Consider the following 13,860-nt stretch of genomic DNA (forward strand, 5'->3'; position numbering starts at 1 on the left):
GTATGCTGGAAACAGACCTTCTTTCAACAAGTTTTATTAAAAATAATGGCAGAATTCACAGAATTGATTTTGTACAATATTCTTTCAATTCTCCTTATGTTTTCCTTTCTGGCACGCTGGTATTATAGCAGCTGTCAATGTTCATCGTGCTGTAGGTCGTCAACGGCAATTTTCGGGCGGGCTGGTGTTATCAAAAGCAAACTGGTTATCAGGGACAGGCTGGGGTCGTCAACAGGTATACAGTGCGATTCGTAGGTCGGGAACAGGCCGTAGTCGTCAGGGGTCTATCCGGTATTTCTTGTTATTTCTTCTTTTCCTGGTTTTTAAAAGGCGTCTACATGTTTCGGCCACTCGTTTGGCCATCTTCGGGACGGGATCGCTGAGTGCAATGGTCTGTTTGTCAGATGTATTCACGCTATTTATTGCATTCGGTTGGCTTGAAGAAACGGGTACCTCACTTTTCATTGGGCAATACCTGTGACGCCACGAGCGATGTCATCCAGGGGGGGCCGTTGCTGGTTGCTGTCCTCTTCGTGGGCGGAGCCTCATCCTTATTGGTGATGGTGGAGTCCCCTCGAAGGGCGTGCTACCAGGGCATCCTCAGGGCGAGAGCTTGAAGTGCGATCACCCTCAGGGTTACTAGGGACGTTCTCAGGATGAGAACTAACGCTTCTATCATCCTCAGGATCCCTCTGGTGCGATGGTCGTTGTGGGGCGGTGTCTGCTGCTCTCCTGACGGCGGTGGGGAGGAGGAAGGTCTCCTGTGATGTTCAAACTGGGCTTCTCCCTCCCGATGTGCAGCGCTTCTAAGATTCGCAAACGACGTAGATCGGGTGCCTGGTCGAAAACCTCGAAGTTACCGACGATGTCGCTGCGTCGGATTCTTTTATTATGGGCAGTTCCCTTGCATGATTAAAATACTGCTCCTTCCTGCGCGTGACAGGAGATCCTCTTGGAGAGGCGCATTGACGTCATCCCGATGTAAGTTCCGAGGCATCCTCGGATTGGGCACGTGTATCTGTAAATGACGTTCGTCCTCTTCAAGGGATCCTGCAACGTGCGGGGTTATTTTCATAATAAGACTGCATGTTTTTTACTTGTATAAAATATGATCAGTTGATCTGCTTGTTGTTGTCGGTCGGGGAAACGTGATTCCTGATTATTTCCCGTAGGTCTCGCTCGTCTTCTTTATATCGCCGATGGAAGGTGCCCTTGTAGAAAAAAGAAAAATTATTTTCTGCTGGGGGTCTGGGCGGGGTTCCTGTAGGTACCATTTTTCCATGCTCTTCCTGAAGACGTTCTGGATGCTTCGGTTGGTGTGTCCGTTGTTTACTAGGACCTGGGCTGCACGTTCCATCTCCTTATGGGTGTCTGCCCATGTTGAACAATGAAAAGAGCTCTCCTGACGTAGGCGCTGATGGTGGTGTCCTTATAGCGTTCAGGGCATTCACTCTCGCCGTTCAGACACATTCCCAAGGTTCCTGGGCTTCGTGTAAACCCTTGTAGCGAACGCATCCTCCTTCTGTTCAACCAGGACGTCCAGGAAGGGAAGACGGCCATCACGGCTATATTCGATGGTAAATCGTAAACGCTGTGGTGGTGGAAGGCTTGCCGTATTTCCTCGATCTCCTCTCGTTCCTGCTTGGATGAAAGTGTCATCTATATATCTTTCGTTGCAGGATCCCTTGAAGAGGACGAACGCCATTTACAGATACACGTGCCCAATCCGAGGATGCCTCGAACTTACATCGGGATGACGTCAATGCGCCTCTCCAAGAGGATCTCCTGTCACGCGCAGGAAGGAGCAGTATTTAATCATGCAAGGACTGCCCATAATAAAAGAATCCGACGCAGCGACATCGTCGGTAACTTCGAGGTTTTCGACCAGGCACCCGATCTACGTCGTTTGCGAATCTTAGAAGCGCTGGCACATCGGGAGGGAGAAGCCCAGTTTGAACATCACACAGGAGACTTCCTCCCTCCCCACCGCCGTCAGGAGAGCAGCAGATACCGCCCCACAACGACCATCGCACCAGAGGGATCCTGAGGATGATAGAAGCATTTAGCTCTCATCCTGAGGACGTCCCTAGTAACCCTGAGGGTGATCGCAGCTCAAGCTCTCGCCCTGAGGACGACCTGGTAGCACACGCCCTTCGAGGGACCTCCACCATCACCAATAAGGATGAGGCTCCGCCCACGAAGAGGACAGCCAACCAGCAACGGGCCCCCTGATGACATCGCTCGTGGCGTCACAGTATTGCCCAATGAAAAGTGAGGTACCCGTTTTCTTCAAGCCAACCGAATGCAATAATAGCGTGAATACATCTGACACAGACCACTGCACTCAGCGATCCCTTCCCGAAGATGGCCAAACGAGGTGGCCCGAAACATGTAGACGCCTTTTAAAAACCAGAAAGAAGAAATAACAGAAATACCGGATAGACCCCTGACGACTACGGCCTGTTCCCGACCTACGAATCGCACCTGTATACCTGTTGACGACCCCAGCCTGTCCCTGATAACCAGTTTTGCTTTTGATAACACCAGCCCGCCCGAAATGGCCGTTGTGACGACCTACAGCACGATGAACATTGGACAGCTGCTTTATAATACCAGCGTGCCAGAAAGGAAAATCATAAGGAGAATTGAAAGAATATTGTACAAAATCAATTCTGTGAATTGCTGCCATTATTTTTATAAAATATTATTATTATTATTATCATTTTTTTTTATGCTCTATCACAGTCCTCTAATTCGACTGGGTGGTATTTATAGTGTGGGGTTCCGGGTTGCATCCTGCCTCCTTAGGAGTCCATCACTTTTCTTACTATGTGTGCCGTTTCTAGGATCACTACTCTTCTGCATGAGTCCTGGAGCTTCTTCAGCCTCTAGTTTTTTCTAGATTCCTTTTCAGGGATCTTGAGATCGTGCCTAGTGCTCCTATGATTATGGGTACGATTTCCACTGGCATATCCCATATCCTTCTTATTTCTATTGTCAGATCTTGATACTTATCAATTTTTTCCCTCTCTTTCTCTTCAACTCTATTATTATTATTATTATTATTATTATTATTGTCAGACAGATCTTATTCTACATAGCATCCATTTTATAATGAAGTTGTTCAAAAAGTTATCAATATCGAGAAAAGTAATTCTAAGATGATTAATATAACAAAATTGCTTCCAAAAATTTCAGAACACAACATGGAAGTAAAACAGGCTCTAGCAACCCCACAGCAGAGTGACTACTTAATAATGTCACTTGATTAACATTATTTAGTATATTTGTAAATGTCCTTTTCGTCACAAATTTACATACTTTAGTCTCTAAAGCAGCTTTGCCAACAGCTTCTAGTCTGCTTAACACTGGAGTTACCTACTTCATTGTAGAGTTGCCAGATGTCTTGTGTACCAAAATTCATCAGGCCAACTGTTATATCAAATAAAACACAGTAAAATAACATATATAAAGGAAGCGAAAAGACTTATTTTATAAACTTACTCGTTGTTAACAATAAATAAACAATTTATATATGATGATATAAATAAATATTTCATATCTTACTCGTTGCTATATATATATATATATATATATATATATATAATATATATATATATATATATATATGAATAATTATCACATCGAACCGTGATCCATTTATATATCAATTCAAACTACAAATGTCCTTTAATATCTAAATTCACTTTACCTCCCAAATGATATATTTTCATATATGTACCGAAGGGGAATTTTTTAATTGATAATAATTTCGTCCCCCCATGGGATCGAACCACCGTCCAAGTGGACGGGGACGAAATCAGGACAGTTAGAGACGCTATCCAATCAGCCAACAGAGACGCTATAAGTTCATATCGATTCTTGACCTTACAAATCACCCTCGATCTGGATGCTTTCGTAATTAGAATCGATATGGAACCCGTCTACCATGTTGGCCAATTCGAGCGTTGACAGCACGTAGCCTTTTGTTATGAATAATTATCACATCGAACCGTGATCCATTTATATATCAATTCAAACTACAAATGTCCTTTAATATCTAAATTCACTTTACCTCCCAAATGATATATTTTCATATATGTACCGAAGGGGAATTTTTTAATTGATAATAATTTCGTCCCCCATGGGATCGAACCACCGTCCAAGTGGACGGGACGAATCAGAACATCAGTGACGCTATCCAATCAGCCACAGAGCGCTATAAAGTTCATATCGATTCTGACCTTACAAATCACCCTCGATCTGGATGCTTTCGTAATTAGAATCGATATGGAACCCCGTCTACCATGTTGGCCAATTCGAGCGTTGACAGCACGTAGCCTTTTGTTATGAATAATAATTATCACATCGAACCGTGATCCATTTATATATCAATTCAGCTACAAATGTCCTTAATATCTAAATTCACTTTACCTCCCAAATGATATATTTTCATATATGTACCGAAGGGGAATTTTTTAATTGATAATAATTTCGTCCCCCCATGGGATCGAACCACCGTCCAAGTGGACGGGGACGAAATCAGAACATCAGTGACGCTATCCAATCAGCCAACAAGACGCCTATAAGTTCATATCGATTCTGACCTTACAAATCACCCTCGATCTGGATGCTTTCGTAATTAGAATCGATATGGAACCCCGTCTACCATGTTGGCCAATTCGAGCGTTTGACAGCACGTAGCCTTTTGTTATGAATAATTATCACATCGAAACCGTGATCCATTTATATATCAATTCAAGCTACAAATGTCCTTTAATATCTAAATTCACTTTACCTCCCAAATGATATATTTTCATATATGTACCCGAAGGGGAATTTTTAATTGATAATAATTTCGTCCCCCCATGGGATCGAACCACCGTCCAAGTGGACGGGGACGAAATCAGAACAGTCAGTGACGCTATCCAATCAGCCAACAGAGACGCTATAAGTTCATATCGATTCTGACCTTACAAATCACCCTCGATCTGGGTGCTTTCGTAATTAGAATCGATATGGAACCCGTCTACCATGTTGGCCAATTCGAGCGTTTGACAGCACGTAGCCTTTTGTTATGAATAATTATCACATCGAACCGTGATCCATTTATATATCAATTCAAGCTACAAATGTCCTTTAATATCTAATTCTTTATTACCTCCCAATGATATATTTTCATATATGTACCGAAGGGGAATTTTTAATTGATAATAATTTCGTCCCCCCATGGGATCGAACCACCGTCCAAGTGGACGGGGACGAAATCAGAACAGTCATGACGCTATCCAATCAGCCAACAGAGACGCTATAAGTTCATATCGATTCTGACCTTACAAATCACCCTCGATCTGGATGCTTTCGTAATTAGAATCGATATGGAACCCGTCTACCATGTTGGCCAATTCGAGCGTTTGACAGCAGTAGCCTTTTGTTATGAATAATTATCACATCGAACCGTGATCCATTTATATATCAATTCAAGCTACAAAATGTCCTTTAAATATCTAAATTCACTTTACCTCCCAAATGATATATTTTCATATATGTACCGAAGGGGAATTTTTTAATTGATAATAATTTCGTCCCCCCATGGGATCGAACCACCGTCCAAGTGGACGGGGACGAAATCAGAACAGTCATGACGCTATCCAATCAGCAACATAGACGCTATAAGTTCATATCGATTCTGACCTTACAAATCACCCCTCGATCTGGATGCTTTCGTATTAGAATCGATATGGAACCCCGTCTACCATGTTGGCCAATTCCATATCGATTCTAATTACGAAGCATCCAGATCGAGGGTGATTTGTAAGGTCAGAATCGATATGAACTTATAGCGTCTCTGTTGGCTGATGGATAGCGTCACTGACTGTTCTGATTTCGTCCCCGTCCACTTTGACGGTGGTTCGATCCCATGGGGGACGAAATTATTATCATTAAAAAAAAATTCCCCTTCGGTACATATATGAAAATATATCATTTGGGAGGTAAAGTGAATTAGATATTAAAGGACATTTGTAGCTTGAATGATATATAAATGGATCACGGTTCGATGTATAATTATCATAACAAAAGGCTACGTTGCTGTCAAACGCTCGAATTGGCCAACATGGTATTACGGGTTCCATATCGATTCTAATTACGAAAGCATCCAGATCGAGGGTGATTTGTAAGGTCAGAATCGATATGAACTTATAGCGTCTCTGTTGGCTGATTGGATAGCGTCACTGACTGTTCTGATTTCGTCCCCGTCCACTTGGACGGTGGTTCGATCCCATGGGGGGACGAAATTATTATCATTAAAAAATTCCCCTTCGGTACATATATGAAAATATATCATTTGGGAGGTAAAGTGAATTTAGATATTAAAGACATTTGTAGCTTGAATTGATATATAAATGGATCACGGTTTCGATGTGATATTATTCATAACAAAAGGCTACGTGCTGTCAAACGCTCGAATTGGCCAACATGGTAGACGGGGTTCCATATCGATTCTAATTACGAAAGCATCCAGATCGAGGGTGATTTGTAAGGTCAGAATCGATATGAACTTATAGCGTCTCTGTTGGCTGATTGGATAGCGTCACTGACTGTTCTGATTTCGTCCCCGTCCACTTGGACGGTGGTTCGATCCCATGGGGGGGCGAAATTATTATCAATTAAAAAATTCCCCTTCGGTACATATATGAAAATATCATTTGGGAGGTAAAGTGAATTTAGATATTAAGGACATTTGTAGCTTGAATGAATTATATAAATCACTTCGATGTGATATTTCATACAAAGGCTACGTGTCACGGCTTCGATTGTGATAATTATTCATAAAAACAAAAGGCTACGTGCTGGTCAAACGCTCGAATTGGCCAACATGGTAGACGGGGTTCCATATCGATTCTAATTACGAAGCATCCAGATCGAGGGTGATTTGTAAGGTCAGAATCGATATGAACTTATAGCGTCTCTGTTGGCTGATTGGATAGCGTCACTGACTGTTCTGATTTCGTCCCCGCCGTCCACTTGGACGGTGGTTCGATCCCATGGGGGGACGAAATTATTATCAATTAAAAAATTCCCCTTCGTACATATATGAAAATATATCATTTGGGAGGTAAAGTGAATTTAGATATTAAAGGACATTTGTAGCTTGAATTGATATATAAATGGATCACGGTTCGATGTGATAATTATTCATCATAACAAAAGGCTACGTGCTGTCAAACGCTCGAATTGGCCAACATGGTAGACGGGGTTCCATATCGATTCTAATTACGAAAGCATCCAGATCGAGGGTGATTTGTAAGGTCAGAATCGATATGAACTTATAGCGTCTCTGTTGGCTGATTGGATAGCGTCACTGACTGTTCTGATTTCGTCCCCGTCCACTTGGACGGTGGTTCGATGCCCTGTGGGGGACGAATTATTATCAATTAAAAAATTCCATTCCCCTTCGGTACATATATGAAAATATATCATTTGGGAGGTAAAGTGAATTTAGATATTAAAGGACATTTTGTAGCTTGAATTGATATATAAATGGATCACGGTTCGATGTGATAATTATTCATAACAAAAGGCTACGTGCTGTCAAACGCTCGAATTGGCCAACATGGTAGACGGGGTTCCATATCGATTCTAATTACGAAAGCATCCAGATCGAGGGTGATTTTGTAAGGTCAGAATCGATATGAACTTATAGCGTCTCTGTTGGCTGATTGGATAGCGTCACTGACTGTTCTGATTTCGTCCCCGTCCACTTGGACGGTGGTTCGATTCCCATGGGGGGTGACGAAATTATTATCAATTAAAAAACTTCCCCTTCGGTAACATATTATGAAAACATCTATTCCATTTGGGAGGTTAAAGTGAATTTAAATATTAATTAAAGGACATTTGTATCTTGAATTGATATTATATATATTATATATATCTAATTATTAATGTTTTTGTAGTATCTTAAATAAATAAAATTATACTTCTAAGTATAAACATATACCATATATAATCTTTTATATATATATATTATATATATAGTATATATATTATATATCTTATATATTAGTATCTATTATCTATCTATAGTCTATATTCTAGTATATATTTAAAGCAATAATCTTGCAACTAATCGACTTATGTTTTTTGTCTTCTTCAGATAGTCGTCGGGTGGGTAGTGACGTGTTGCGTTACGACCTCCTGGGTGGGAGCTACGCATCTCCTTAAAGACATGTACTTGCGACAGGCCCTGTTCCCAGGGCCCGTGGCAACGCCAGCACCGAATTCGACACAGGAAGTCAAAGTCCTTATGGTCCAGGTAAGATGTCCAAGACATCCCACATAACCAGATACAGTCAGATTTATTCATATAGGTCTTTTGTTTTCCTTGTTGGTCCAACGTTTCTGCTGCTACTCTATATAGTTATACTGAGTGGTATCCACTTTGCAAGGCGTCGGCGTTTGGATATGTTAATGTGTCATGACCTCACGTTTCATTGTCCGAGATCCTTATTCCCTTTATATAATGCCAAATTGTACGACATTCTACTGGGCAACGGATTATGAACACTTATGCTCATTAAAAGGCCTTAATGCTAATTCAAATGCCTATGTCCTTTGAATTAAGTTTGCTCCTTTATTCTTGAATTGCTGTTCAGGTATAAAATCCTTTCTTTGTTTATTTCTTTTTATTAAATATATTCTGTATTTAATTGTATTTACCTTCTTTTCATTGTTTTCCTCATTATTTCCACATAAAAGCCGTCTATTCTGAGGCGACATGATTAACAAGTTCATTACGGAATTCCGAGTTCCATATGAGTCTAGACTTATTTTGATTAATAATAACACATTTTCATTTAGTTCCGCTATAATAAATAAAAATAATTGGATATCGGTTAAAGAAGCCACACGAATGAACAATTTCCTTTAAATTTCCTGGTGACCCTTGTTTGCCTAACCGATTCTAGCAAGACTGCATAGAAATGAGTCTTCGCCAATTAGTCAAAGGAAAACACGCACCACGACATCATAGCGCAGCCGTGTGGTGACAAACATCAATAGCTCAGAACCGTAATGAATAACTATGACTTACAACCGCAGTCATGCAACTCTGCCTGAAATAAAATTTCACAATCTCAAAAATAAATCAGATAGACTATCAAATCGCATTTGTGAAATATCGCCTCCAGTAAGGAGTTTGCAGAGCTGGCGACAAGAAAACTCGAATCTTCAGATCGCAATCTTGTAATACCACAAAGAGTAAAAGTTTAAATCTGCAAAGCATAAGACTAAAACATTAAATCACAGAGGTGCGTCACCATTTCAAGTACGAAAAATTCAGAAACCAAAGATATATCTTAAAATATCAAATTGCAGTAGTGTCATAGCTTCATGTTAAGAGATCCAAACCACTAAGGATAAACTAAAATATCAGGTGACATGCCTTTCAAACAGTACCATGAGCAAGCTATTACACCTTATTTGTATTTCGAATAAAAAACAGACTATATTTGATTGTGTCATACATGGCATGACCAATGGAAAATTGTTTACTACGTATGCTTGAAACTGTTAAGATGTCAGTCTAATCTTAACAGATTCTCCGTTCTTTTAGAAGCTTATCTCTATCCTGAAAACTAATTTCGAAACTGCAGTCTTCAGCAGTCTTTACAAATACACAAGGTGATTAGGTTACATTTCGGACAGAACAAACCTTAATTATCCAAATCATCTAAAAAGGAAGACATCAACGCAAACAATTTTGCCAAAAAATAAAACAATACTCCCCACTCATTCTTTTTTTCTTTTGCCAAAAAAAGATCTGAAATGAAGGACGAAAATGGCTTGGTGCAAAAGCAAAAAGATAATTTTATTTTGGAAAGGAAAGGAAAATTAATTTTTACTGACAACGCGCTGGAAAGGGCATCCGCTATTATTATTATATTTATTATTGTTATATTGTTGATTATTATTTATTATTATTATTATTATTAGTTAGTTAATTATTTTATCATTATTATTACGCCTGTTTGTTGTTCCTGCTGGACAGAGAACGCAAACCTAACCCATTTCTTACAGCAATGAACAATATGGAAAAAAAAAGAAAAGAAATACTGGGCCGAGCAACGATTAGAAATATGATAGTCAACAAAAACAAAGACAAAAATAAATTGCTAATGGCAAACAGAGTAATGGTGGAAGATAGTAAATCAATTTATACCGTACAAATATTGCAAGGATAGTGGTAACTATCAAATCAATTTATACCGTACAATTATTGCAAGGATAATGGTAACTATCAAATCATCTATTACAGTACAAATAATTGCAAGGTATAATGGTTAACTTCAATCAATCTAACGTACAAGTACAAATTGCAAGGCTAAATGGTAACTTATCCAAATCAATCTATACAGTACAATATTGGCAATGGATAATGGTAACTATCAAATCAATTTATACAGTATAAATATTGCAAGGATAATGGTAACTATCAAAATAGGAGATTAACAACAAAACGACAACACATAAGATGAAGAAAATAACTGAATTCATAAAAAACCTAATAAAAATAATACACTGAGTAAAAAAAAATTTCAATAACTAACGCCTTCCATTAGGCGTAAAATTCTGAAAATACAACTTACTTAATATCAACATGGACGCATAAATCATCTTTGCAAAACATTGACAAGAGCTGAAACTGAATGACTGTCACTTTCATGGAATCTTTTCTCAAGCGTGTGTCAACCTAAGGTCTCCACTGCTATAATCAATGTCTGGAAGGGAATATGTATGGAGTATCACGGGCCACATCCACTGCAGTATATAATCACAAAGCTAAGGCTTCGTGAAATACCCATATATTCCAATACGGCTTATGGTTCACTTTTTATCATTATCTCTAGGCGCTTATGGCGTGTCATGCAGGACCCAATCCCCAGCAAGATCGGAACAGGAATGAGCCTTACAGTACGTGCCGTGTATAATATATATAATTTATATAGTAAAATAAGAACAATTCAATTTAAAGGAAAGTCTGCAGGAATGGAATTTTGAGATGATAAATGTCACTGAAAAAAGAAATTCAAATAGAAAATGCTATTCCTTACGTATGGTAGTCGTATTTTCCACGATACGTACGGTAGTCGTATTTTCCACGAAATAGGAAACAGGTATTAAAAAAAAGTTTGTTGAAATATAAGAAGTAAACGTTTCACAGGGGGAGCACACGCTAAAATGTAGGAAGTTATTGCTGACGAACTCTCCTTTAAAGAACACAGCCATGTTAATAACGAACACATTCGAAAGAAACATCCGAGAGATACTGAAATGGGTTTTCAATGATTTGTAATAAGCGAATTTCATAAAGTCGAAATTAAATTAAAGGTTTTTTTTTCACAGACGCTATCTACCAATTATTCAATTCATTAAAGGTTTCATTGGAACGAAAATAAGGTTCTAGAAGTGTGGTTAAATGATTGACGTTGGATAAAATTATAACAATTTTTTTTGCATGCATGAGATTGGAGTTCAAGATGTTTAGGAATCAAAAAAACAAATATTTGGAGGAAAACAAAAGCTAAAACTATTGGACGGTTATTATCGCGAAAGCACTGGGAGAGTTCGAAAAGAAGCTTAATATCCAGGAGCCATAAAGATGTGCACACGATGTGAATGATTCCAAGTCCATGTGCTGGAATTTATTTTAGAACTATGAAATATCAGTGGCGGGCTGTGGAGTGCGTTCCAAGAAATGGAGGCTCCGTGCACGCGATTAACTCTTTAAAGATAACAGGATAACAATAGCCGATTGGCAATCCTCTCCCATCTTCGTTCTCTCTCTCTCTCTCAATCAGAAACTACCCTTTTTCGTGTGAAGCCACGAATATTGTTTAGTATCGAATTCACTATACCTTGAGAATAACTTTTAGCCATAAGGGGATTTATAACTTGTAAGTGTTTCTGCACCAACCAGTTTTCGAACTGCGGCGTGCTTTTAAAAACGATAGGCAGTGTCTTGCCCATTAGGCAGTTAAGAGAGTTATATGGTGATGTCGACTCTGGCTGTACGTATGGCGGCTGATGAGAGCGAGGATAGAAATAGAGAGAGAGAGAGAGAGAGAGAGAGAGAGAGAGAGAGCAAACCTAAGATAATCTGGTTCAATTTATTTGGTACAATTATAAATAACCGTTATAATTATGGAAGAGAGGTTTTATAGTGCATTCGCGTTGCAGGCATTTAACATAATGAATAATAAGACTAGCGTATAACGGTCCTATAAACAATGACGTTTTAAAAATTTAATACATAACAATTTACATTGTTCATTTCTACCTATATGATTGCCCTTCTATTAGGTTTTCATCTATTACATGAAAAACTAATCAATTGTCCAGTTTATTTGCTAATCAAGCTAATTACAAGGAACAAACTCCCCGGGGCCTTATCTTTATTTGTTTTAAAACGAATACAAATCAGCACCTACATCGCCCTTCCTTTCCAGGCATGAAAAGGGCCTCTATCCGGGTCCAAGGTTGAACAATTGCCACAATGAGGGTAATCGAAGGTATTGCCATAAGACAGTTTCCATTTTTCCCTTGGCACTATTCCATTTTAAGATAGGACTCTTGCAATGTTCCTATCGTCTGTTTATCGTAATAGTGGTCACTCTATTCTTCTATCCGATTTCCTTACATTCTTTTTAAAGCTTCATTCTACAGTAGATTTATTTTTTAGTGTCTCACCATGACTCATAATTATAAATGTTTTACTGAAATCACAGCCAAGGAAGACCTATAAATAAAAAATTCACCTTAAGTAATCTATTTAATTCTTTAAGCCCGCTCACCATACGACAAATGCTGAAAGTATTTGGTTGAATTTGTCATTTGTCTCAACCGTTTTTTAAACAGTCCAATTATCGTACTTGTCCTATTTAGGACTGCTAAAACCCGGTTTTTCAAGGTTGTAAAACTAACAAATTTTGTTTTCATTTTTCCGAACTACCTAAAAGTAATTAACAAGAATATATTACATTAATTTTCTCTAACCTACCGAGTTTTTCCTAATGCGCTAACAACAACAGTTTTATCTTGGGGTTCTTTAGCAAAACATTTGTTTGTATTTTGTATTAAACTACAATAATAAAAATTTAAAAATTTACAAGGCTACAAATATCACTGCCCAGAAATATATTTCAAATTCATGATCCACTCCTTCAAACTTGAAATATATAGGCACAGTGCCCCCCAACACAACACAAAATTTGTTTTATTTATTACCTCTCCTCCTCTCTCCTCTCGATCTCTCGGAATCTCGTCGGCTCTCTACCTCTCCCATGCTCTCCTCTCCTCTCATCTCTCTCTCTCTTTGTGTCGTGTGTGTGGTGTTTGGTGGTGTGTGGTGTGTGGTTTTCAACCAATACTGTGCCTTTTAAACCTTTTAAACATCAACCTACTTAAAGCTCCAAAATTTTCAGGCTACTTGAATGTACTTGCTAATTTGAATTCTAATTATCTGAATTATAATGTAACCACTGTGTTGTTTAGTTTTTTCTTTCACATGAAAAAGCAGGTTGCTCGTAGATTTACATTTACTTAAAAACGAAAATGAAAAATAGAGGAGAAGGAGAGAGAGCAGAGATGAGAGAGAGAGAGAGAGGAGAGGAGAAGAGAGAGGCTTTCATTCATTTATGAACAACTGCCACTATGAGTCCATCCAAAGTTTACAATCTTGTACGAAAGAATGGACTTCTCGAAGTATTTCATACAAATGACTAAGCAATTTTGTTTTTCTTCCAAATCCACAGTAATCACTAAGTTAACTTTTCCAGTACCCAGTGGTCTGATTTTCTA

General features: G+C 38.8%; 1 protein-coding gene across 2 annotated transcripts in view; it reads left to right on the forward strand.

Moving 5' to 3' along the window:
- The window catches only part of LOC135217426 (solute carrier family 35 member F3-like), a 350,261-nt gene that overhangs the window by 243,785 nt on the left and 92,616 nt on the right, over positions 1–13,860 (forward strand). For both annotated transcript variants that reach the window (XM_064253287.1, XM_064253288.1), the window contains one exon: positions 8,159–8,317. In XM_064253287.1, coding sequence (XP_064109357.1) covers positions 8,159–8,317 — 159 coding nt within the window. The remainder of the gene's footprint in view (positions 1–8,158; positions 8,318–13,860) is intronic.

Source organism: Macrobrachium nipponense, chromosome 7, assembly GCF_015104395.2.
Source record: "Macrobrachium nipponense isolate FS-2020 chromosome 7, ASM1510439v2, whole genome shotgun sequence".
In the NCBI taxonomy this organism is placed as follows: domain Eukaryota; kingdom Metazoa; phylum Arthropoda; class Malacostraca; order Decapoda; family Palaemonidae; genus Macrobrachium; species Macrobrachium nipponense.